Source organism: Marasmius oreades, chromosome 5 (genome assembly GCF_018924745.1).
Source record: "Marasmius oreades isolate 03SP1 chromosome 5, whole genome shotgun sequence".
In the NCBI taxonomy this organism is placed as follows: Eukaryota; Fungi; Basidiomycota; class Agaricomycetes; order Agaricales; family Marasmiaceae; genus Marasmius; species Marasmius oreades.
Window position 1 is genome coordinate 3,226,645 of NC_057327.1, and position 23,489 is coordinate 3,250,133.

Sequence of the window (23,489 nt, forward strand, 5' to 3'; positions counted from 1 at the left end):
CTCAAGAGTTGTATTCTGTGTCTGCGGGAATCTGCGGGAACCTTCAAGCATCTTGAAGAGGTCAATGAAACGATATTGGTAGCTTGACTTGCATTCGAAACTAGTTGGGGGTGTCTTCGTGAAACGTCTGGGGGTTTAAGCAAAATGGGGAATAAGTTATATGATTGTAATTTAAATATTCATGACGCTCATCGGAGATCTACAATTTGGGGGCTTGTAGGCAAAGTCCGTAGTGGGGTAAAACAATACGCTACCACCCAGTACAAACAGCCGGGTTCGACGACAGAGCTCTTGACATCGCCATCATTTCGTCGTTCACAATCACTTCCTTGACCAGCCATCCTCGGGACGCTTCTCTGACGATCTTATTAGAGAGTGTTTTCATCATGGTCGGCATGTTCGACGCAAATTTCAGGGTTGATGATTGTGGCGTTTCTGTAGTGAAGATTACAGATTTCTTTGCCTTGATGTGTTCGTCTGGAAAGTGAGTTGTCAGTGCACCTTGCGTTCAGGGGATTTGATGGCAAAGAAAACTTACCACCGTGTGGGGTGCGCTTGACCTTGGATTTAGGGCGAAGGGGCTTCAGACCATGTAATTCCCTTCTTCTTGCTCTCCGAGCCAGACGCTCTTCTTCGGTCATTCTCGTGTCGGCAAAGATGATTTGGTAAATGAGCCATGAGGAGAACTACAAGGAAATGCGTAAGAATGAGACGGTTAGAGTCGAGAAATCAAAAGGAGAGGCTTACTACACAACCGACGAGTGCAAGGACAAATTCGTAGATAACGGTAAAAGTCGACATGTTAGATGCAATTGAGCAATGAGATGGTTGAGTTGGATAGAAGTAGTTCAGGTTTGAGTTGATGTTCCCTAGTGGGCCGAGGAAGGCTGGCTTTTATCTTCATTCGAGAAGGAAAAGGAGCTTGTCTCGCTTTTACATCCATGACGTAGGTATCACCCTGACTTACTTCCTGATTCATCCCTGTCGCAGTCATATGAGCCACACCGGCGGTGTAGTAAGTATCATACGCTGTTGTGCACTACGCATAGGCTATGGATTGAAGCTTGAAGGACGAGCACGCGGTGGGTTGTACTTAACCTCCGCCGGAACTAGACCAAGGCTCCTTAAGTTGGCAAGCCGACGAGCGGCAAGAAACAAACCGATATAAATAAACCAATTTTATTTAGTACCAAACTAAGCGACAGTAAATATCCAATTTGTTTTTAGCATAAACTAAAGAAGAACTTTATTCACGCAGGGAGGGAATGGCCTTCTATAGACAATGCACCAACTGAACATCTCCTGCACTATTTAACGACTGATAGTGGGTGTATTCACGGAGATGAGATGAGCACGGCACATCGGATGTGATTACCGGATCAACGGGAACTGATTAATGATTACCCGATTATCGCACGATTATTGCATACATGTTGCATATATGTACCCTCAATGTCATCGCTCTTCCGCTCTTCCAACTTCCACTCCTTCGCATTCGCATGGAGCTCAAAGATTTATGTCAAGTTAACAAGCGATTCAGAAAAAACCTTGGCACCGTTGATAATCAAGGTCGGAGACTCGCCTATCCAACCACCTGGATTACCGAAGTCGGCGGAAGAGCTTAACGACCTACCTGAGGAAAAAGAGCTGAAACCTGACAGTGATGAAGAGGCGAGCATGGGAGTTCGCAAAATGCGAGTCCCAAGCGCTGAAGTGAGTGCTTCCTTAATATGGAGTTATCGCATGCTGATAAAGATATGCAGTTGCTGGAGAAAATAGCGACAACTGCAAGCCCTTCGATCAGGGAAGTCTGGACCGATGATTTCATCATGCGTGCAGCGGCGGACATTAAAATATTGAGGAACGCTCAGTCAGGACAATATGGAGATGAGGTTCAGATGGCCTGTACCAATCACATAGAATTCGTGGCATGCCCGGAAGGTAATGTCATCGAGGTTGCCAAGGAATTGGTTCATCCACGAATACTGGCGACAATGGTCATGTCAGACATGCTGTATGATAACTGGCCGTCTGAGTGTCGCTGTAGTGAATTGGTGCAGTTAACATGCGACTCGTTGAAGGATCTCCAGTTGTGTCCTAAGTAGGTTTTCGTTGCCATCCTTCAGCGTTTCCTCACCAGTTTTTGTCGAACAGACAAACTTCGTCTGGTTTAAAGATAATCTTGGAAACGACCAGCGAACGTGACATTGGCCATTTTTCTTATGCCCCGGTCAGTGACCTTTATGTGGAGGGGGGCGATTCACACCCGCTGGTGTTGTGGGGGGAGATTGATTCAGATTGTCAAGGAAGAGATTTCTCAAAAGCTGTCGCCTCTGTATACGCCTATGCGCGATTCTTGATCGACCGACGCGTCCTGCAAAACCCCATTCGTTTCCTCGTTCTCTGCGTGTCGTACAACATCTCGCGAGATGGCTTCTTGTCAAAGTTCACCATCTTTGACGTGGTGAAGAGCGGAGTACAGGTATACTTTTGACTATCTTAATACTCTCGCTCTGCTAATTAGTCATCCAGACGCGGCAATCAATGTGGACGTTACGACGTTATTCACGAATATTGAAAACACCGGGTTTCGAGGGAGCAGCAGAGTTCTTAAAAGTGTGTACAGGGCTCCTTGCGGCGAGAATCGAGCTAGTTCAAGACTCCCTACTTTCCTCTCGCATCGTCATGGCGTTCAAAAAGGTCGATGAGGTTTTCAAGAAACTGCCAACGAAAACTGGTGGAACGCGTAACGAGGACGACGAAGACGATGACGACGATGGCGGGAACAACAACGATGGCGTGAAAGGAGGTGACGGGCAAGGTCCATCCAAGAAACCTCGAGTTTCGGGACCCGACCGCCCTAAGGGAAAAGACAAAAGTCGTCGCGGAGGTGGTGGTGGTGCGGCATCCAGCAAGGGACGAAGAGCCACCAAACATGGTCAGAAAAGGAATCTGCTTTGCAAAAAACATCGTTCGAAGTCTAGAGGATACTGGGATGCCGAGGAGGAGCCTCACCGGTTCGAATGGGAAAACGAATCGGGGTCCTCCCTTGAGGCCTTGTCTCCCGTCGGTACCACCATCCGACTGGTAGGGCCAATCGCAGAAGCCTTGGATCATATCAGAAATTGTCTGGTAAAGCCGGTGTGTAGCCATCCCTCCGTGAAGTCGGCTTTAATGTTGACTGTGGTCCTTATAGGGGGACGTGGTGTTTATGAAAGATCGTGATCAAGGGGAACCTATAGCGGTGGCTAAGCTGACGAAAATCCGGGAGGTCAGAGTCCTGAAGGCACTCCAAATCTACAGCGGCGTGGCCAGGATTATCGCAGAGAAGAAAATCAAAAGAGGTCAGCATCTCTTGGTTACTCAGTATGCTGGGCAAAACCTCGAACGCTACTGCTGGGCTGGCGGAGGACCTCGTGCAATGGAAGTAGTTGTTGCATTGCTCAACGCCATGCACAGTATCCATAGCGCTGGCTTTGTACATCTGGATATAAAACCTGCCAACATCGCAGTCCCTGTCAACGTCAACAACTATGACTCAGCAGTAACGATCTTGGACTTTGGAGTTGCGGGTAGGGATACGGAGGACCTTCGTGGACCAACGGGCACAGATGGTTGGATGGCCCCAGAGATGGAAGTGTTCAAGGGGACTGAGAAGATCGACCTAAAGGCAGCGGATGTATGGTCCATTGGGAAGGTATTATTGTTGATGACCCGTATCCACCCCTCCTTTGATGCAGAGCAAAGGAAGTTGGTCTTGACGCTTGCGATGCAAATGATGTCCCCAGATCCAGACAGTCGACCATCTTTGGCCAAAGCACTCTGCACTCTACCAAGTTCCATGCCAGTAGTTTAGAATAGTCCATTACAGCTATTTCTATAGAGCTTGTCACTCGCCCGGTTTTTTTTGACATACTGAGCGACTTAGGAAAAAAAGTCTTTCTCTCCCTTGTCCCTCCCATCCCCCCCGTTTCCCTCTATCCTCCTCAAACCCGCTCCCTTCGGCACTTTGGCATTGTGCGTTCATATGGATAAGTTGGACCTGAAACTTGAAGCTTGAAGCTTGGGGGACGACTCGGAGCACGCGGCAGGTTGTAGTAGGCTACTTAGCGGTAACCTCCGCGGAACCTAGACTTGGGAGTTGTTTGTTTGTTTTTCTTTGAATCAGGAGGTATCGGGAGGTTTGGGTTTGCATCCAAGAGCTCAGACAGGACGTACGGACGACATACAACGCAAAAGTCATGTCATAGATCATCGGAGACACAAACGTGAGGCGGGTGTTGGCGTTGAATCAGGAGTGGTGGGGAGCAACGGGGGAGTGGAAAGAAGGTGAACCGCCTCGCTTCGTCGTTCTTTTGGAGGACACTTCGCATTCATGTAATGATAGATGATACACAATTTCATATATACGGATACATCTAGCTCCCGGAACGATAAGAAGTCTTGAACCCATCAACATTCTCAATATACGTAGCCCCTTCAATCTTCTGAACTCCATCTCCATTCGCAGGATGTCTCTCAATCAGGGTAGGTATCAGATTCAAAATGACCTCATGATCGACCTTCTCCTCGTCCAGAATAGAAGACCAGTACCGACTGAACTCTGAAAGCGTCGGGTTCGCTCCCAAAACCCTCTTCGCGTCTTCACACACCTGGGGGGCATCAAAATCAAGTTGGCTTTTATGTTGTTCCAGTAGAGAGTTGAATGCTGCTACCGCATCATCACTGACTCTCTTGATCCGCGTTGGATTCTGTGATATCATGTGGATGGATAGTTTGGATCGAACTGTCGACGAAGGATGGATATGCGACATGAAAAGGGACCGAATATCCTCCATCGTAACTTTCTTCAGATCTTCCTCTGAGAATTTCCCTGATGATTGGCCAGAGAGGGTTAGACTTGATGGTGAGAAGACAGCAAATCGAAAGAAGCAAGGCCCGTACCGTGATCAAAGTCGAGTGCTCCATTCAACAGATGTAGATCATACCAACTAGCGAGGTCGGTAGAATTCTTCGGTTGTAGATCCCACCCGCCCTTAAATACTCGTTTGACGTCTTTGATATCTCCATCTCCTAGAAGCTCGAGGAACCCTTTAATCTCATTCAATATAGTTTCTACCTGAAGCTCGAGGAAATCGGGAGTCTGTTCGCTCTGCAGCGATATGACGAGTCCTTGTTGTACTTTGCCGGGCATAGTCAACAACTCGCATCGCACATCTCGTCCAATCTGTGCCAACGCATTCGCTAGAGACATGAATAGTAGTCGTGAAAGGATGAGAGCAGTGGCATCCCGTCGGCGATCGCTGATGGGTCCCAGTTGAAGATAATAAGTCAGTGCAGATTGCTGCTCTTCAGGATCAGGAATCTTTTCGACCCGTACAAAGTTGCATCCTGCCAGTCAGGAGGGGTTGTCAAACCCTGAGAATTACGAGAATGATGGGAAAACTGTACCAGGTGGTAGAAGGAGCGTTTTAGGTCCGAGCTCGTTGAACGTTTGTTGTGTGCCTATAAACCCGGCCTCGACGACGTCTGCCATCTTGATAATGTCCTTCGAGAAGATCAGAGAAGGGTAATACTGGATTTAGTTAGGATACTTACGTCGTCTGAAACGTTTCCATGCACGAACATGAGTATACGAGCATGTAATCGCAGGTTAGCCTGGAAATCGAGCAATTCTCGCGGGGTGACTACAGCTGTTGATAGTGCCTGATTAGCTGAAGGAAGAAACCGCAAACCCTGTCACACACCATCTACCTCTTTCGCAATCTCCTCTACAGTCCAATCGTTCTCGGACATCAAATGCAAGAGAAACTCGTCAGACTGTGCTCGAGGAGGTCGGATAAGACGGCTCAGAGTAACAGCCCTCATCTACAAGCCAATAAAAAAATTGTCAAGTTGGGATCTAAATAGAAGATCGGAGATTCATGCCAATTGAGTCGTTTCCTCCAGCTTCTTCGCATCGACAGAGAGATTCCTCACTTGTTCCAGAACGCGTTCTATCACAAGAGGTAATTTGTCGACGTACCCATAGAAAGACAGGGTTGCTCCGTTTGACGTCGGGAGAATAGTGAATTGATGTCCCGCCAAGAACGCTGCATACACAGTGCCAACTAATGCATCTTGGACTACCTTTGCGAGAAACCTAAGTCGAGAAACATGTCATGTCCATTGTGAGAGGACGAAAAAAGGAAGACAACTAACATATTAAGAACTACTTTGCGAAGTGTGCCCCCAGCAGCAGGGCTAAGATCGTCAACTTGAAAAGGAAGGAAGAGAAGGAGTCGATAGAACAAATACCTTCGGATGTCAAGAATGACCGAAGTCTTGAGGACATCTGCTTGCAATCGCCACAAACTGAGGACGGATGTCTCCTTAACTTGTTCGGGGCGTGCGTTGTTGGTGATGTTCTACAACAGTGCTCGTGAGAAAGTCGAATAGTCGGTAAAACGGACGTTACCTGTGCAGCACCGCCGAACTTGGTTGGCAAAAACTCGTTAGGCGGGGGGAGAGAGAATTCGGAAGTATCATCAGTTCTCATTGCCTATGACGTTGATCAATACCTCCAAAGAGATGAACAAATATGCCGACTTACTGCATCGAGGAACTGTGCATCAAAGGTAAGCTTTCTGTACGGAGTATTGCGCAACGGTTCCTCTTCCCACTTCCAGTCGGCCTGTGATATCCCAAGTGTTTGATCCAACTTTTCAAAATCGTCTCCTCGAGCGCTCAAAATGACCCTAGTGTTCTCTAGTCGAGCCATCTCGATATACGAGTGGAACTTTTCTTGTTCCCCCGGACCAAAAACATCGCCGTTCGGCGCGGTATAGTCGTCCTCCCATTCCCAATTGGACCGAGGAGCAGCAAGGAGCAACTCTGGCGGATAAGGACGCTGCATGCTCTCCGCTATAAATTGAGAATGAGGTTCTGGTGGATGGTTCTCTGAGAATCTAAATCCGTTCGACATCAGCCTTGCACAATCCCGCTGGTGATAAGCATCGAGTGGGCTTTTGCTTCGTAGGAAAGAGAAGAATTCGGAGATTGCCAATATCACCGACCGGTAGTTCACTGAGAAAGAAGGGACATTCATTAACATAATAATCAAAGCCAGAGGCTGCACTTACGAAAACCTTCGTCTGTCAAGTCTACTGTAAGCTCCAGAGTGTCGATTCCCCGTGCAAGGCTACGTGGAGCGCAACGGAGAGCAGTAATCCAATGACGACCCTCCAGGTACGAATGTAAAGAACCCTGTCGTTTTTGTTCAGCCAATAGAGAGAACAGAAGAGCAGGCTTGTGCCGCCACAAAGCGCTTTGATTCTCCACCGCGAAAGTCACTTGAAGTTGAGGTATATCCGCCCCGGCTTGTATCATAATGATTTGCTACAACAGAGATGAGTTCGTTTAGACGAGTGAGATTCGGAGCCATCTTACCCCAATCTCATCGGGCCCGATAGGATGATCTCGAATCACGGGTAGAGGTACCACATTCCGATTACGGATGGGCGAAAAACGCGTTGCGACCATTTCCGCGAGCTCGTCCAACGACTCTGTTTCGGAAGTAAGCCAAACCAAGTCGTACAGAGGATCAGAAGAAGCTATACCTTTCCCAACGACACACAAATCCATCCTACTAGAACAATACTCCTTCTCCCACCACTCCACCAACCGTCTTCGTATCTCTTTGAGTAACTCGACATCGTCACATAAATCCGAAGGAGTAGCTTCCGGCTTTCCCACTAATTTCCGAAGTTTCTCGAGTGATTTCTCGGACTTGGGTTGTTTGAGGACATGTCCATTCTTTGACAGATGCATGAGAACAGTGAGCACACGGAACGAGGCATCCAACGGCTGATCCGTTTGTTCGGACGTCATCGTCTTCAGTTCCTGAGTTAAACATTCTATCGAGAAAAGTGGGCAGTGGAAAAGCGCCGAAAATCGAGAGAGGGCTTCAGAAAGTCGAGATACTGTGATATTCAAGTGATAGGTTGTGTTTGAAGCGTCCGTTTCTGCATCGAATCCTCCGTGGTTCACGTTAAGGAACTTGATGGTGAATATAAGCCAATTGCCTGTAATTGCACTTTTGGACGAACTCACGTCGATAAAATCGTTCTCCTTTGGAAACTCTTTCGTGCCCTAAAGAAACAATCTTAGTCCTATGAGACAAAGCATGGGATTACGAGTTTTCACACCTTGTACAACATCCGGAAACAAAGTAGAGTGAGACTGGGTAAATCATCCTATAGAACCCCATGTGAATGCACTGTTCCCTCAAAACCGATTAAACCTATCCCTACCGAGTCTGATAGATGTCCTATAGCGACGTTGAGAGTAGCAGCAGCTTTGGTAGCTTTCTCATCGTGTACGAGCGTCACTTTCAACCCGTTCCTCAACTTGATGATCCTATATTCCCGGTAGTCCGTGTCCGGTTTCTGAATTGGATATGTGTAGGCGTTATACGATGGAACGGATTCATGGGTGGAAGTTACGCGAATCCAGTTGATTTGGTCTGTGTCGGCCATAGTTCTGCGTCAATGCGGAGGATGAGAAATGAGACTAGAGTCCATCTCGTCATTCATATACATAGGCCAAATGACCCAAGCAGTGAGAATAAGGCTGTGGGTGGGAAGCGTGGAAAAATTATGCGCCGACGAGCGGAGCCAAGTTTAAAATCGATTTCTCACCCAGCACCACACGAATGTACAAGTATGTACTGCAGATGCCGTCGAAGCATGAGTCGGCATCGAGGTTCCAACAGAGCGAGAGTGGTGACTAAGCTCATCGCTCCTGCCTTGTCACAGTACTCCACGTTCGACGCTCGCTCAGCGTTCGAACCTTTCACTCGTTTTTTACACCCACCAACCCACCTCACATAACAATAAACTTTACATCTCGTTTTCTTCTTGAATGCACAGAAACTACCAATACCCACATAGTTTACATCCCAGTTGATTCAGAACTAGTCAATCGAATTATTTCTTGTCAAGTTGTATTTCCACAGCCAACAACATATTAACAAGCGAAGAAACAGCTACTATTGCGAGAGAGTAAATAATCGTCGGAAAATCCCGCCCACCCAGCAGCGTGATCTTCCTGCGTTCCTGGCCAAGCTAACGCTTGCCCTCAGCCCAACCTACAGCTCCCTCGTACATAGCTCAGACCACGAAAGACGACGTTGGACTGAAGAGAAGCGTGTGACGGAGTTTGAACAAAGAGAATGGAAACATTTTGTTAGGCACACCGTACATGTACGTCGGGTCCTTCGGCATCCTACGGGGTCCAATGAAGGATTTAATTTCCTAATAATAATAGGGTCGGGAGGGGCTCAGGTGTCGAGACTCTAGAGGAACGAGAAGTGACCACTGCCTCAAATTTTCACCTGGCCGACTTGGAAGTGCATGTGTTCTCAACCACATTGAACAGACCTGTAAGTCAATGAGATGGTGTGAGGAAGTAAAAGTACAATTGCATAATTCTATTTTGTTGGACGTGGTGGTAAACACCCCTCTTCCCAGTCAACTTGCGCCCGAGAACGAAAACTTATGGGACCTAGCGTATCCAGTGTCATCGGAGCAGCGGTCAGCGTCCGTAGGGCAATTAAATCCGGCTCTATAACTATCTTCTTCAAATTCAGAACGAGGCGTGATGAGGTGATAACGGCCAGAGTTGCCAATAGACTGAGGGGCAAGCTATGTAGTGAAGGACGTTGAGTTATACAAACCACAAGTGTTGCGATACTTGCTCTACCGTCATGAGATATCAGGATCACTCTAGCGGGATTGAGGCGGAAGGCGTACAAAGTAAGAACAGCAGTAAAGAGTAGCGCGTCCTGAGAGACGATATGGATAATCCGACCTTCCCCTGCGCGAACTTGAAACCCGTGTCAATGAAAACAAGTACCTGAAGTTCAGGAGAAGCTCACTCACAATATTTACAGACGCGGTGAAGTGTTAACCCCAGAAGGGAGGTGTAGTATAATACAATTGCGATGATGGGGACGAAGACCGCATTATACGTATTGGTATTGCAGTTGGCACTCCATGAATACTCGAAAACTACTTGAGGTCAATGGGGATCAACAGGAGGGGAGTCTTCCACTTACTCTCATTTGTTTGTACTCCCAGGCAAACAAGAATTGTGCAATGAAGAGACTGTTGAAAGGTCGGTCAGATGGAGATGTATCAAGAATGAGTCATAACTTGAAGGCAGGAACTCACTCCGAAGATGCAGATCATCAACCATTTATAGTGCCACTCTTGATCCCTATGCAGAGCGTACATACGCAGACTGAGAAAGACTTGTGACAGATCATGATCGCTGGTGCCATTAAACATAAACAATACACCGACGTACCAGTGGTGGGCAAGTAAAGTGCATATGTGATCCACAAAACAATCAGGTACCATGCCTCGCACGACTGGTCAAGATTGATCATCAATACCAACGTTTCGAGAAAGAGCATGCTCAAATGAGGCTGACTCACCAAATGTGGTGCATCCGAACAGATATGAACTAAAGAAATAGATTTTGGTAAGATGACTATCGTTCCGGAATCAGAACAACCTCGAAGCTGTCTCACATGCCAGAGTGACCCCTTGCCAAATGACGTTCCCGTACCTCATCAGAATATACATCAAAGATGCCCGTGTGAATGGTGTTGACTGGCGGCAAACGATAATGGGTAGGTCGCTGAATCAAAAGCTCGGCAACTTGTTAAGACATACCCATATCAACTCAAGCTTGGAAAACGACGCGGCCCCGTCAAACATAGAAAACTCGAATACAGAAATGAAACGCACTTCGCTGGGATAAAGTATTTCTAGTTAATGAAGTCTCTGTATAGACGAAGAAAAAACTCACCGGGGCAACGTTAATACGATATCATGGAGCAGAGCTGCATAGCCCGAAACTGCAATCCAAATATCACGATCGAACCACAAATAGATTCAAAGTAAAGCGCCGACAAACCTAGAAAGTACTGAAACACGAAAAACTACGTATTCATCCAACAAAAACGGCGAGGAAAGACAGCTTACATTGGCAAGCCTGGCATCGTTCTCTTTAAGCCAGTTTTGGTAGCTTTCCATTCCACCTGCAGGGACAAGCAGGAAGCGGAGGAATTACTGGCTGGCGACTCGCGTCTTGTTGGGCGTGGGGGATTAAAAGAGCTCGCAATACGATGGTCAACAAAATATATAGCTCAAGCTTCAGAATAACTTTGAGCGGGATTAGGATAGGGACACTGGATTGATCATCAAAAAAAGACACCTTGATCATCATGATGCATGATGGACAGTTTGTCAGCAACAAAAAAACGGGAGTTTGTTCAAGATAGATTAATCAGGGCGCCCTTGAACGTTTGAACCCCAACTCCGACCGTGATTCTAATCAACCGTAATCGTCATCAAAGAGAAATGGATACGCCTTTCCATGAACGAGTAAGACCGGCGCCAAGCAGCAGGACAAGTGGACCATGACCCGATTTACCTTGATTTCAACCGCCAGAAGGAAAGACAATGTTCGATTAATGAATCGACATTGAGGAGGTTCACTGCGAGCTGTAATCTCGTAGATCCAAGTCTTCTTCGTTCCAGGTTGCTAGTGCAACCGTTTTTTATACCCTCGGAGATGAAACTCATATTCCTTGACGGCGAATGAGCCATCGTCCCCCATACCAGGTGGCAACGACTACCGCGAATACACCTACAATTCCTACGCCGATATACCCTGAATTGTCGTTTGCCTGCAGAAAGGTGAGTGATTAGCGCATCAACTATTCAAGACAGCGAGTTAACAAGCACCTCAGCCCATGCCCTCCACCAACGTCCCGCCAATCCACCACCATCTTCAGCTTTTGCAACTTTACGACACTGACTACACTTCTCTCCGATCAGACCCATAATCGTGATCAACGAGATGCTTCAAATGGGGTCTTGAAAAGATGGAACAGAATATCTTCATAAGGGTGTTACCTGAACGCGACCAAAATACTCATCAGCGTCAAGATAACGCTTAACCCCGACATCATGTTCATCTTCACCCTTTTGTTCCGTTTCGCCGCATCTTTTCTTTCATCGGGAGGTAGGAATGCTGCGCTCGTAACTGGGACTGCCGTCAAGCGGGTCTCTGGCGTATCGGGAACAGCACACTTCTTTTCAGAGTGCTCGAATATTTTGAATGAGCGGTCGTCCGGCAATCCTGCGTAAGAGTAGAGCATCATGATGGAATCCAACGAGTCTACGAGCGTCATGCCCGCCGTGAAGAGAAACTAGCTCCGAATAGCTCAGTTTTGGGGAGAAGTCGACGGGTTTACAGTAATATACGTACGGGCAAAATTGCAATGTAATGGGAGGGTATAGAATTTCCATGAGAATCTTTCTTCGCGAGCGCTGATACCGCCAACAATGCAATCGATGATGCAGTGTCAAAGCCGAAACCGAATAGTACGCCGACAGGATACATCTAGAATTTGCTCCAACATGAGAAATGCTTGATAGAGAGAAGGCAAGGGTCGGGAATACCTTCCAGGGCTTGTTCACGAATGTGATGATGGGTCCGATGATCCTCATCATCAACATATGGTCTTTTTTAGGATCGTAGGCATCATTGAAATGTTCCAAATCCTCCTCTTGGGCAGTTCGTTGTTTCAGGGCCTGCGCAAATAATAGCATTAGATTTGGACAAGCATACATACCACCTTTCCACACGTACCTGGCGCCGCTTCAAAACTTTCCATAGAATGACAGAGTTGGTGACTGCTACGATGAACAGAAAAGAACCACTGATAGACGCGCCTATAAAAGTATAATGAACATCTGGGATACCACAACTCGCGGAAACCTCACCAATTATTCCCCCAACCTCTCCTATGTTGTCAAGCTTGTCTGCAATGTGAGTCGATATCGCGATAGCCACGTTCTATTTGAACTTTCAGACAGGCTAGAGTGGTATAAATCGTACGATTGATGACTCACAACGACGATAACTATCGTGCTATGCCCCAAGGAAAAGAACAGGCCGCAAGTGACCGGAAGTTGACCCATGCCCAATAAACCGCGAGTAGCATTATCAATCGCGCTTCGGGGAAGTTGTGAGTGTCATCAAAAACAACAGAGGAGGTAGTGTTTTTCGACCTGATGTGGTCTGCGTCCAGACCTGATCTCCAATGAGTACTTCAATAATCAACAAATAAAAACTACTCACCGTGGCGCAATCCTAATGTCTACGGAACATCAGCACCTCTGACTGCCACGCATGAAAAACGCACCCAAGCTAGAAGCGCAAGCCCAAGGATCGAGCGTGTTTCTTGCCTTGTTGCGAACAGAGCAGTAGCAGCAGCCCAACACCCTGCATTTGCAAGCACTTCCACAATGATCAGCAACAGAGAACGGCCAAAGAGGCTCAGTCTGGGCAGTCGAAGCATTGCTAAAGGGATTTCGAGCTCAGAATTCTGTTCGTCGCGGCGCGGCGTGACACCAATCCATGACCAGATGGTCAACCCTCCTCGCCCTATTACCTCAACAGTGCACAGGTGTGGGTTTCCTCTTGAACGACAGGAAGCTTGCATCGGTGTCTCACTTCGCCGGTGGTGATCAACAGAGATGCAATACCAGGAGTGCCTTGTATTCCCACCAGATTTAAACGATTCAATATCAGTTTAGTGCCCTACATAGTACTCAGCGTATTTTACTCGGACTCGCGACATTATTCAAGACGTAACGACGTTAATCTTGACTTGGAAAGCCTGTACTTAGAAAGCCTGTACTTACATTCAAATTCCCATTGAAAAGGTACCGCCGTACCGGAACTGTCAGTGATGTTGAGAAGTTGACTTCGCAACTCTGATCTGAATATTTGCAACTGTCAGCATCCGCGTTGCTCTCTCTTTTATACCACGACCACGGCGCTCAGCTCACCGATAGACGTCGACGAACAGTCCATTGCTGATATACACAACTCTCCCATTACGATCATTAACCCAGCTGGCTACAACCTACTATTCAGCCTACCTCCCGAATTCATTTACTTCAACCTCAATCTTCGTAACTGTCTCCTTACAGTCAGTTACAGAAAGCCGGGCCATCTCTACGGAAATAGTCTTCTCATTTCGAGATTTCAGGATTTGGTGCGCTCGGATGGTTCTTGTGAAGGCTCCCTTGGGCTGATCCCCCCTCCCCTTCCTTCCAGAACGACGACGATACCATCTAATTGCCATTTATTTAACGTGAACATATACCCTGCATACTTGGATCTATCAAGCTTCCTGTGCACGAACTCTAAGGTACAATACACCAAGAAGCAAAATACTCCAAGTAGAAAACTCAACGATACGCTCATTTGAAACCATGGCCGTTGTAAACGGCCAATCACAATATCAACTCGATCGCGAAGGCCTCGAGTTAGGTCACCAACAAGATGGCATCATCATCTCTGTGAATAGGAAATCCCTTCCACCATCACCACCGCCCCCGCTACCTCTGGTCACTCCATCTGGATCACCTCCGCCACCCTCAGGCTCTCCGCCGCCGAGCATACCTCCTTCCGATGACGATGATTCTGAGAAGAATGCAGACGAAATATGTCTGGATGATCGTGATAAGGAATACTCGTCGGAATCATCCTCCACCAACAGTTCCGGTTTCATGACCCCAACAGCTGCTGAGCACCATACTTCGAATGGGCCCGTACTGGTCAGCCAATCCCAACAGTCACTTTCCCATACTTCTATGCCCGCACCCCCGCGTCGATCAAAATCTACCGGGATCCTCAATTACCCAGCTGAAAATAGTCGCTCTCGGGCCACCTCTCTTCCAGGGGGTGGTGCTTGTGGAGATCTGTTAGAGGAACATCTTCATTCAGCTTTCTGTTCTTCATCGTCCCTCAATGTAAAGTTCGCACCACTTCCACAACTTGCTCCTAGGAGACGAAAGTCGAACGTCCCGTTGGGTGTTGCTGCCAGGGGACAAATAATGCGGAAAAGACGACAGATGATGATGAACGGGGACTATCAGTATCGTGGTCCTGTTCAAGTACAACCGAACCTGTACGGAGACATAGTCGAAGCTGAAGAAAATGAATTGGCGGCTGCTCAAGCCAGGGCAAGGCATCCAGGGGGCTATGGGGTTGATGAGGATGGGGAGGAGATGGAGGATCCGTTTGTGGCTATTGGGAGAATGTTCAAGGGAGCGTGGAAGAAGATGAGAGATAAAGGGAAGAATGGGAAGGAGAAAGAGGTTCCAGGGAATGATGAAGGGAGGGAGGATGAGGATGTCCTTGGGGGAGAGAAGGGTAGCTTGGCTATTGAAGAGGCACCGTCACTGCCTGTGCAACCTGCGACGCCTGCGAACACGGACTCGAGGTCAGATGCCCAACAAAATGAAGTGGGAGAGGAAACCCCGGTAACCGGTGAAGCTACCACTCCCAATGAGCTCACGGCCTTGAATACAACGCCGGACACAAACACCACTCCTCGGAGACAAGACCCATAGGGTATTAAAAGGTACTACAACCATCCCTTTGTTCTATGTAACATATTTCATCCATTTGTTCTTCAATGTTACCTTTTTCTGTCAGTTCACACTATCATTATTCCTCATGACGCTCGGTACCATTATATCTCTACATAGTTAATCGCATCGTAATCGGCTATCGTTTCTTCATTACTTCTCTGGTCCTCGTTTTTCTGTTTATTACTTATTGCACTACTAATGGAGGGATTTCACACGAGTCCGGAAACAGCGACAAAACAAAGCTTGAGCAAGGCCTGAGAACGGATGTTGATCAAGGAACGCCTTTCGACACCACAACTGGTCGCCCAGTCTTGCTTCATTCTTTCTCCCTTCTGAACTCTGGTAGTCGTCAGATCGTATTCAGTACTTGACATCGACCGAGTTGATTAGACCAGGCAGTGCACGGCTTATCTCGCCTTCCGTTGGCCACACACGGTCAAATATCGCCGAGAACGTTTTTTGCGTCCTTCGCAATTCACTCTGAACGGCCATGTCCGTGTCATGTACGACGACGCCCACGGCAACTTCGACGGTCCTCGTCACTACCTCCTTCCCCACGACCGATTTTCTCCAGAGTACAATCACTGCGGAACCCACTACGAGTGTTATCGCTACGTCAACGACTTGTTTGGGCTTTTTGACTCCTAGCATCGGCGTACCGATATGTACGTCTTCAAGCACGATTACGGAGCTCACGACGATACCAGGTGCGTTTCGCTAGATATGACGTCAAAGGGCACTCTAATCTCACTCGAAACTTGTCCATTTATCATGAAGGGGGCGTATTTACTACTCAAATACCAGTCGTCAAAACTGTCGAAAGCGTGATGAGTCGAGTCACCACTCTCTTAGGAACCTCATGTACGACCATCTCGAATAATGGGAATGGTAGTGGTAATCCCAATACCAGTAACAATAATGGAGGAGGTAGCGTGAGTGGAGACGCCACCGTTATAACACCACCTCCAACTGTTATCACCACTGGATCCGCAACGACACTTCCAAACGGCGAAATTTCAACCGTGCTTGTCACCCTGACTTCTACATTCACTCCCAGCACCATTGTTGTCAATTCCTCTCCCAATCCCTCACCCACTCTAGGCACACAGGCAAGCCAAACTTCTGAAGACAAAGTCAATTTGGGGCCAGTGATTGGAGGTTCCCTTGGAGGGTTTTTTGCCCTCTTGCTAATAGCTCTTGCAATTTGGTTGTTCGTTATCAAACGACGGAGACGTTGGGACGATGTCTTCGAAAAGAGCTCGAACGATCCTGATGGTGCAGGTAGCTTGGGGTACAGTGACACCAAAGCTTCGCATTCGACCACTGGGAGATCGAAAAGGCGGTTCTCGCTGGGCCCAGACCTCGAAATTGAACCCAAACCGTATCAGTATGGAATCGTCGGGCATTCACAGAACGTTTCGAGCCAGTCTAAGGAGGCAGCTCTGATCACATCAAGACCCTCTACCGCTGGTTCCAACTATCCTCTTCTCGGTGGACATCATGCCACACCATCGAATGCATCATCACAGCCATATACACCTTCGTATTCTCCGATAACTGCACCCACACCGGCGCCGAGCGTACCAATGTCCCCTCCATCACGCGTCCCCGTTCAGTCCACCTCAAATGAGCTGGAAGGTTATTTCGGCAGACGCCCGGGTAGTCCGGTCAGCTTCACGGAAGCTAAAGGAAAGTTACAAGTTATCAATGGCTCGCCCCCGTCAATATACGGTGGTCATTCGGTGCGACGAAAGATGTCTGGCTCGGAACATACTCCTCTCATTGCAGCACAGCGTACAATAGGTCTGATAAACGCGAACGATGACTTTGTTCAGACAACGGGAGTTGATCCTAGGACCAAGGGGAGAGGGGAGAAGGGCCAGAAGTCGAGTTTACCACCCCCAGCAGCAGGGACATCAGGCGTACTGATCCCGGATGATGGACCTCCGAAATTGATACTCAATCTCTAGTGAAAGGATTCTGAGGGACTATTGTGACGTGTTTTTTTTTTGCTTCATCATTCTATCCTTGGTTATAATATCATTGGTTTTTTAGTTATTCTTATTTCCGAGCCGTTCTTTTTTCGAACAATTCTCTTCTTGGTTCGAGTCATCAGCATGTACAGCTTGCTTCCCCCTTCATTAACTATTTCATTAGTTTGTTCTTGGTTGACCGTGTTGTCTCGTTATCGATCCGTTATCGATGCTTCCTATCTTTTTTGTTTCCAGTTTTCAATCCCTCGCTAACCTCTGTCATCACATCAAAAGTATATCTTTTCAGTCGTTCTTTCCCCTCCTCTCCCCACCCTACCCAAGTGTACCATTACTGCCAATGATGATGTTGAACTTGCCCATGATATCTCAGAGACGCGCCTGTGCCATTACCGTTCTTGATTTTTCTTTACAGTATTTATTTGCCCAATCACATCTTCCCCCTCGCCTGATTGTCTTAATCTTCCACATATGTCTCCTCTACGTTTGACCTGTGGGTAGTCAATGGATGAATCCAATCTATGCATTGACAGTAATTGTCCCCTTCATGCGGTTGTACAAATGGGCAGGAAGGCATACTTTTTGATCACGCCATTGTCAGTGCGAAAGGCAAATCTCAGAACTGTATTCGGAGGTGGTGATACTCAAGCCGGAATCGAGTATAGATGATGGATCGCGACAACTGCGGTACAGATCATTACTGATGTAACAAGATAGCAACACGGTGGTACGTACAGTACATACAACATAGGCTGGGGGAAAGATACGCTACTCCTACTTAGATCCCATCAAAAACAAACAGAACAGACAGATCACTAGTCCTTCAAACCCCTCCTACTGGTTCTCCCCGTCACATTCTTCACGCCCACACCTTCCTCCCTCCGGATCTTCTTCTCGGCAGTCTCCCGTAACCGTCGGACATCAAACACCCAATCCGTCTCCCTAACCAGCTCTTCCGCTTTTCGATACAACTCCCATTCTTCTTCGTCTGGTAAAACTTGAAGCTGGCCAGGAACAGTACGGCTACCAGCACGCCATAATAAGATTTGACGGATGACGACGGGGAAGAGAATCGTCAAAATGTACTAAACAAGGGGGCGGGAAAGGTGCACAGTGGATAACAGATTCAAAGAGGGAAAGAATAACAGACTCACGCTGACTTTCTCAACCCCGCCCAACGCCTCAAAAGACTCGCAACCCGTTTGTCGTTCTCGTTTTTTGCGAGGACGTTCGCCATTGCCTTCAAACGCAGTCGGAGGAGCGGATATTATAGGTTCCTGTCAATTAACAAAAAAGATTGTATTGGTGGATGTGAAAGGAAGAAAGTATATATGGAAGACTGGTCTTACAGCGATGGGCGTTAACGGTGATTGCTCTTCTGAATCTTGAGAAACAGTAGTAGTATCTTGGGTGGTAATAAAGAGGGGAAGAGGAGGAGCAAGTCCTGGTTTGTCATCGAGCTCAAGCTCGACAGATGGTGTGGTTACAGAGGAGGATGGATGGCTACTTTGAGGTGGAGACTTTATGGGAACAGAGGTTTCGACCTCTTCAGGCCCCTGGAGCTGGATGTCAGTGACGATGCCTTCAGACTGGGGTTTGGTATCGATTTCCATCGGAGGTGGGGAATGAGGGGAATGATTTTCTTTGAAAGATACTTCATCCAGTACATCCATATGGGCATCGGTGCCGTTTGGGGTCGTAGTGAGAGGTGCTGGGTCGGTGATTGTCGTCATTGACCGGGCGCCAACATCGAGAACCATTTGAATATCGTCCGTTGTCGCCTGCTCGGCATTCGAAGTAGATTCGATAGATTTGCCTTGAACGCCATTTGATTGTGCTTCGGGAACCTCTCCAGACCAATCCGGGCTCGTCCTTGACCCCGATTGCTCTTCTGACCCGTCGACATTAATAACTTTCACGGCGCGATCATCTGTATTTTCCTCTGTTTCGATCTCTCTCCTACTGGAACCTAAGCACCAGCATTCTACCAATTTTGCGAAAACGTCCATGTTTTTGGGGTTCATTCTTCCTCTTAATCCCGCCTCGCCCTCCGTCGTCAGAGTATCCCTCAACCTTCCACCTCTCATGAACTGCTCGTGCCGATCTCGAGTTGGTGGGTATTTATTCTTGAGGACCGCCTGGAGTACAGGGATGACGTGGACGAATTGCGTTGGAAGCGAAAGGGAAGCAAACTCAGGCTGCCGTGTGTTTGACCCGGAACCTTGCGAGATGGAATCGTATTCTGCCTCGAAATCGAAATCGGAATAAGAATCTTCGTCGTCAGCAGTGTCATTTGGATTATCGACGAATTCACTCTGGAATTTCCCTAGCTGTGCAAAGTGTTTGATGAGTGGTCCATAGAATGTAAAAAGGAGGTGAAACTATCCACACACCTTACACCTCCCAAACCCATCTTCGTGTGATGCGTAAAACCAATCTCGTGGTACCTCCATTTCTAGTTCATCCAAGAAAACCACTCTATACTTCCCTGCCATGGACTCCTGACTCTTGCCCTTAGTTTTCTTCCTGATGCGTGACGGAGGCGGGACATAATCAATCACTTGTGCCGGCCAATACGCCGTCGCCGGATTCTTCGTCGCACGACAAAGAACCCTTTCGCCAGGGATGTCGAGTAGCTCATCTGCTCCTGAATCAACAACGTCGTCCCATTCTCCCTCACCACCGTTGACCTCGGCGTTGTCGTCTGAGATGGAGTCCTTGGCAACTTGCCGACTCTTTCCTTTCCTAGACACTGGTGCATTCGTCGTTGAGAAACTACCACCACGACTGAGCGCGTTATACAACGACGGAACGCCATCGTTCAGTGACTCTTCGTCTTCAAGGGCCAAGGCTAAAGCTTGATCGAATCGCGCTTCAATCCCCGACTTCTCCAGTTTGCGCTTCTTCTTCGGAGACCTCTGGACGGCCGAAATCGGTTCAACGTTATGCGACGAACGGGAGAGGAATGTGAGCTTCTCAAACCTGACATGTTCAAGGTTATTAGAAAACGAGAGGATATTGGATGAGCTAGCGTTGGCAACCGGGAGTTGAAGGTCCCTATTTTTCGGCGATGTAGAGAGTGAGTAGGGCGTAAGAATGAGCGTGTCCTTGTCAGCGACCTATTGAATGAAAAGTATCTCGGGTCAGATACCTATCACATAGAGATGTAGCATAATCTGACCTTTGACCGTCTGAGCTTAGCAGGCCACCAACACCATTGAAGTCCATCCTCCTGGCCTCCCTCGCCGTCCTCAGAGCTCTGGTAGACTAGCACACGACCATCCGGAAGACCAAGGCCTAGCATCACCCATACATGGTTCCCAAGTCGTTCTAGTGACCAGGTATCAAGTACCTCGGTCATACCATTAGCGGTAGAAGGAGCCCATGACGCCGATTTCGAGACGGGTTTCGGCTTTTGGTAAGTCGACTTCTGCGTTTTGCTGGCAGATTGCTTCTTCGGAGAACCAGATAGAGAGGAACTTGATATAGGTATGAAAGAAATCTTGGTAGAAGGCGGTTGCTGTTCTCCTCTTTGTTTGACCGTCATTCTCACAGGCGAAGAGGGAGGTGTTGTCAGTTCCGAAAGCTCGGAACCGGACAAATCCTGCCGCTGCTCCTCGTCGGTGGATATCGACATAGAAACAACATGATTACGCTTTAAATTTTTGGATTTTTGGGAGGTAGGTGTAGGCGTTGAAACGGAGCCTGGCGCGGACGATTCGGGTTTCTTCTTCGATCCACGGCTAACGCTATTCTTCCTCTTTGACGTCGAGGTCGGCGTTGAAATCGAATCGCTTACATCACGGCCGATTCCAAGTCGTGCAGAAAGGCTCTCCCTGCGCAAGTCGGGGGTTTTACTAGCACTAGGAATACTCCCGGGCCCTACCAATGGACCCAATGGACCACCGCTTTTCCTCTTTCCCCCATATTTGACGCTGGACGATCCTTTTTTGCTTGGCGATTCTCCAAATAATAGAACGGAATCTTCTTTGTTTCTCTGGGATCCGATAGTCGAAGGCCCTTCCCGCTCCTCTGTGTTTGTGGATGTCGCGGTCGACCGCCGAGGCCGAGGGGTGGTTGGGATAGGGATATTTGACATAGTGACGTGTTAATAACTTGTAGAAGGTATCGGTTTCGAGGTAAGATGAAGTCCAGTAGATGTTCACGAAAGATTGAGACTTGATCCTAGTATAGGGATGCTAAGCGAAGACCTCGCAGCAGGAAATGGTCCGGTCAACGAACACGCTGGCGGCGTTGGACGGCGTTGGACGCGAGACTATGCACGTGTCGGTCAAAAATGATCGCATTAATATTCCACGCCACCTAGGGCGCCTCACGTGGGAGACTTGCGACTTGCGGGAATCTAACTTAGTCAGCTTTAGCGCGTGAATCCTCCATACACCCAAGCAGCCCATAATTTCCACAGATGGATGAAGTATCGGCACCTTCATTACTTGCGGATGGAGTTCCTGGCGTAGGATCCTCTACGGCCACAACTACCGTACCTGTAGCTCCTCAAACAGGAACAGAGCCCCCTGCACAGCCGGAGCAGATATCCGAAACGTTGTACATCCAAAACTTGAATGAGAAGATCAAGATCGATGGTATGTCGCCTTTGCTATTCGAATCAAACGAGGTCTGACGAGTTCCTCTGTACAGTTCTCAAAGCGTCTCTTCGTGGTCTGTTCAAATCATACGGTGAAGTTCTCGACGTGGTGGCACATAAAAACATTCGGATGAGAGGACAAGCATTTGTGTCGTTTGCTGATGCGGATGTGGCGAAAAAAGCAATGATGGAGGTCAAAGGCTTTCCGTTGTACTCGAAACCTATGGTGTGTTTTCCATTACATTGAACTTCCCACACTGAACTGATTCCGAAATCGTCTTGTGTAGCAAATATCATTTGCGAAAACAAGATCAGACGCCGTAGTCAAGAAATTAGATAGCGAGCATTTTGATGAACATAAAACGCGAAGACAGGAACATAAGCGTACGGTTCACTCTTCAGTGTTATGATGACCTCGCCCAAATCTAGTTTTTACAGAGAAGACGCGGTACACAAACCCTTTGAAACAGAAATTTAAAGCGAAGAGAATGGCTAATGAGAGTGGGTCATCATTTGTTCATCTATTTCACGAAGATTGAGGCTTACTCTGCTCAATTTTCCAGTTGACGGCGGCGCTGTAGCACCAGCACCAAAACGACCTAATGTACAAATGCCCGACGAATACCTACCCCCGAACAAAATCCTGTTTCTACAAAATCTTCCAGAGACCGTCACCAAAGATCAGCTTATGGGGTTGTTCTCCCAGTGCGTGTTAGGATTTTGCGTCGAAAATCAAGCGTGATACTCATTACTCCCTTTAAAGATACCCGAACCTCCACGAAGTTCGTCTCATTCCAACCAAGAAAGACATCGCCTTCGTGGAGTACATGGACGACGCCAGTTCCACAGTGGCGAAGGATGCGCTGCACAACTACAAGTTGGATGGAGAACACAAGATCAAGGTTCGGAATACCTCCTTCACTTTTGAACAGGAAAATGACGATAACTTTACTAGATCACATTTGCCAGAAAGTAGTTTCGGTCGTCGTTTCTATCTCTGGATCCAATGTATTCCTTGTGTAGCTCATGTGTGTATCTATTTTCCTTCATGTCCACGATCTCAGCGTCTTTTATCAGTTGTTTGCTACCTGAATGCTTGGTGACTCACTGCGGTGTAGATGCGAACCGTTCAGAAATTGGCAGACAGTCATCAGGGGAGCAGCATACTCAAACTCTTTCCACCAGCATTAGTACCGTTACGAAGCAGCACGACAATATCATGACATCTGTAGTATCGATTGTATTGTAATAAGCAGTTTTCTATCGGAAGGACGTGTTCCGGCCATTCGAGTGAGCTCCCGGATGTTCGTTCGTTCTGACTGTCACGTCAGCCCGACTTACTGTATAACATTTCTTTAATACTCCTTGGTGCCTGTCACGTCAACCCGA

General features: G+C 47.8%; 9 protein-coding genes across 11 annotated transcripts; 4 read left to right on the forward strand and 5 right to left on the reverse strand.

Annotated features, from left to right (window-relative positions):
- Positions 1-108: 108 nt before the first annotated feature.
- Positions 109-1,081, reverse strand: E1B28_009205 (uncharacterized protein). The gene is made up of 3 exons (XM_043154080.1): positions 748-1,081; positions 539-686; positions 109-477 (listed from the first exon to the last, which is right to left on the reverse strand). The coding sequence occupies exons 1-3, from the start codon at positions 799-801 to the stop codon at positions 251-253; spliced, it is 429 nt and encodes a 142-aa protein (XP_043009368.1). The 5' UTR covers positions 802-1,081; the 3' UTR covers positions 109-250.
- A 322-nt stretch (positions 1,082-1,403) lies between these two features.
- On the forward strand, positions 1,404-4,000 carry E1B28_009206 (uncharacterized protein). The gene is made up of 5 exons (XM_043154081.1): positions 1,404-1,713; positions 1,764-2,101; positions 2,155-2,482; positions 2,533-3,141; positions 3,197-4,000. The coding sequence occupies exons 1-5, from the start codon at positions 1,453-1,455 to the stop codon at positions 3,854-3,856; spliced, it is 2,196 nt and encodes a 731-aa protein (XP_043009369.1). The 5' UTR covers positions 1,404-1,452; the 3' UTR covers positions 3,857-4,000.
- A 350-nt stretch (positions 4,001-4,350) lies between these two features.
- On the reverse strand, positions 4,351-8,994 carry E1B28_009207 (uncharacterized protein). The gene is made up of 16 exons (XM_043154082.1): positions 8,292-8,994; positions 8,187-8,234; positions 8,092-8,130; positions 7,599-8,037; positions 7,429-7,544; positions 7,122-7,377; positions 6,593-7,065; positions 6,458-6,541; positions 6,298-6,407; positions 6,202-6,243; positions 5,929-6,142; positions 5,748-5,868; positions 5,599-5,693; positions 5,452-5,548; positions 4,945-5,391; positions 4,351-4,873 (listed from the first exon to the last, which is right to left on the reverse strand). Exons 1-16 carry the CDS (start codon positions 8,514-8,516, stop codon positions 4,419-4,421), a joined length of 3,261 nt encoding a protein of 1,086 aa, XP_043009370.1. The 5' UTR covers positions 8,517-8,994; the 3' UTR covers positions 4,351-4,418.
- Positions 8,995-9,469: 475 nt separating this feature from the next.
- Positions 9,470-11,081, reverse strand: E1B28_009208 (uncharacterized protein; the record flags this gene model as incomplete). The annotated part of the gene is made up of 12 exons (XM_043154083.1): positions 9,470-9,737; positions 9,792-9,864; positions 9,921-10,049; positions 10,097-10,145; positions 10,212-10,291; positions 10,348-10,411; positions 10,478-10,506; positions 10,574-10,655; positions 10,719-10,797; positions 10,855-10,903; positions 10,963-10,972; positions 11,031-11,081. The coding sequence occupies 12 exons, from the start codon at positions 11,079-11,081 to the stop codon at positions 9,470-9,472; spliced, it is 963 nt and encodes a 320-aa protein (XP_043009371.1).
- Positions 11,031-13,582, reverse strand: E1B28_009209 (uncharacterized protein). 2 transcript variants are annotated; one of them, XM_043154085.1, is made up of 11 exons: positions 13,262-13,582; positions 13,198-13,216; positions 12,969-13,149; positions 12,840-12,912; positions 12,706-12,788; positions 12,516-12,647; positions 12,322-12,456; positions 11,967-12,262; positions 11,796-11,913; positions 11,482-11,737; positions 11,031-11,418 (listed from the first exon to the last, which is right to left on the reverse strand). In XM_043154085.1, the coding sequence occupies exons 3-10, from the start codon at positions 13,035-13,037 to the stop codon at positions 11,630-11,632; spliced, it is 1,014 nt and encodes a 337-aa protein (XP_043009373.1). In that variant the 5' UTR covers positions 13,038-13,149; positions 13,198-13,216; positions 13,262-13,582; the 3' UTR covers positions 11,031-11,418; positions 11,482-11,629. The 2 variants fall into 2 exon arrangements, with proteins under 2 accessions (XP_043009373.1, XP_043009372.1); XM_043154084.1 differs by having other exon boundaries at positions 11,217-11,418; positions 11,796-12,262.
- A 757-nt stretch (positions 13,583-14,339) lies between these two features.
- Positions 14,340-15,482, forward strand: E1B28_009210 (uncharacterized protein; the record flags this gene model as incomplete). The annotated part of the gene is made up of 1 exon (XM_043154086.1): positions 14,340-15,482. The coding sequence occupies one exon, from the start codon at positions 14,340-14,342 to the stop codon at positions 15,480-15,482; it is 1,143 nt and encodes a 380-aa protein (XP_043009374.1).
- A 291-nt stretch (positions 15,483-15,773) lies between these two features.
- On the forward strand, positions 15,774-17,976 carry E1B28_009211 (uncharacterized protein). The gene is made up of 3 exons (XM_043154087.1): positions 15,774-16,210; positions 16,281-17,605; positions 17,661-17,976. The coding sequence occupies exons 1-2, from the start codon at positions 15,994-15,996 to the stop codon at positions 17,471-17,473; spliced, it is 1,410 nt and encodes a 469-aa protein (XP_043009375.1). The 5' UTR covers positions 15,774-15,993; the 3' UTR covers positions 17,474-17,605; positions 17,661-17,976.
- Positions 17,977-18,113: 137 nt separating this feature from the next.
- On the reverse strand, positions 18,114-21,775 carry E1B28_009212 (uncharacterized protein). Of its 2 annotated transcripts, XM_043154088.1 has the most exons (5): positions 20,676-21,775; positions 19,888-20,613; positions 18,844-19,824; positions 18,649-18,771; positions 18,114-18,579 (listed from the first exon to the last, which is right to left on the reverse strand). In XM_043154088.1, exons 1-5 carry the CDS (start codon positions 21,591-21,593, stop codon positions 18,310-18,312), a joined length of 3,018 nt encoding a protein of 1,005 aa, XP_043009376.1. In that variant the 5' UTR covers positions 21,594-21,775; the 3' UTR covers positions 18,114-18,309. The 2 variants fall into 2 exon arrangements, with proteins under 2 accessions (XP_043009376.1, XP_043009377.1); XM_043154089.1 differs by having other exon boundaries at positions 18,114-18,771.
- A 101-nt stretch (positions 21,776-21,876) lies between these two features.
- On the forward strand, positions 21,877-23,437 carry E1B28_009213 (uncharacterized protein). The gene is made up of 7 exons (XM_043154090.1): positions 21,877-22,098; positions 22,154-22,326; positions 22,388-22,484; positions 22,539-22,601; positions 22,664-22,805; positions 22,864-23,002; positions 23,056-23,437. The coding sequence occupies exons 1-7, from the start codon at positions 21,921-21,923 to the stop codon at positions 23,074-23,076; spliced, it is 813 nt and encodes a 270-aa protein (XP_043009378.1). The 5' UTR covers positions 21,877-21,920; the 3' UTR covers positions 23,077-23,437.
- Positions 23,438-23,489: the final 52 nt, after the last annotated feature.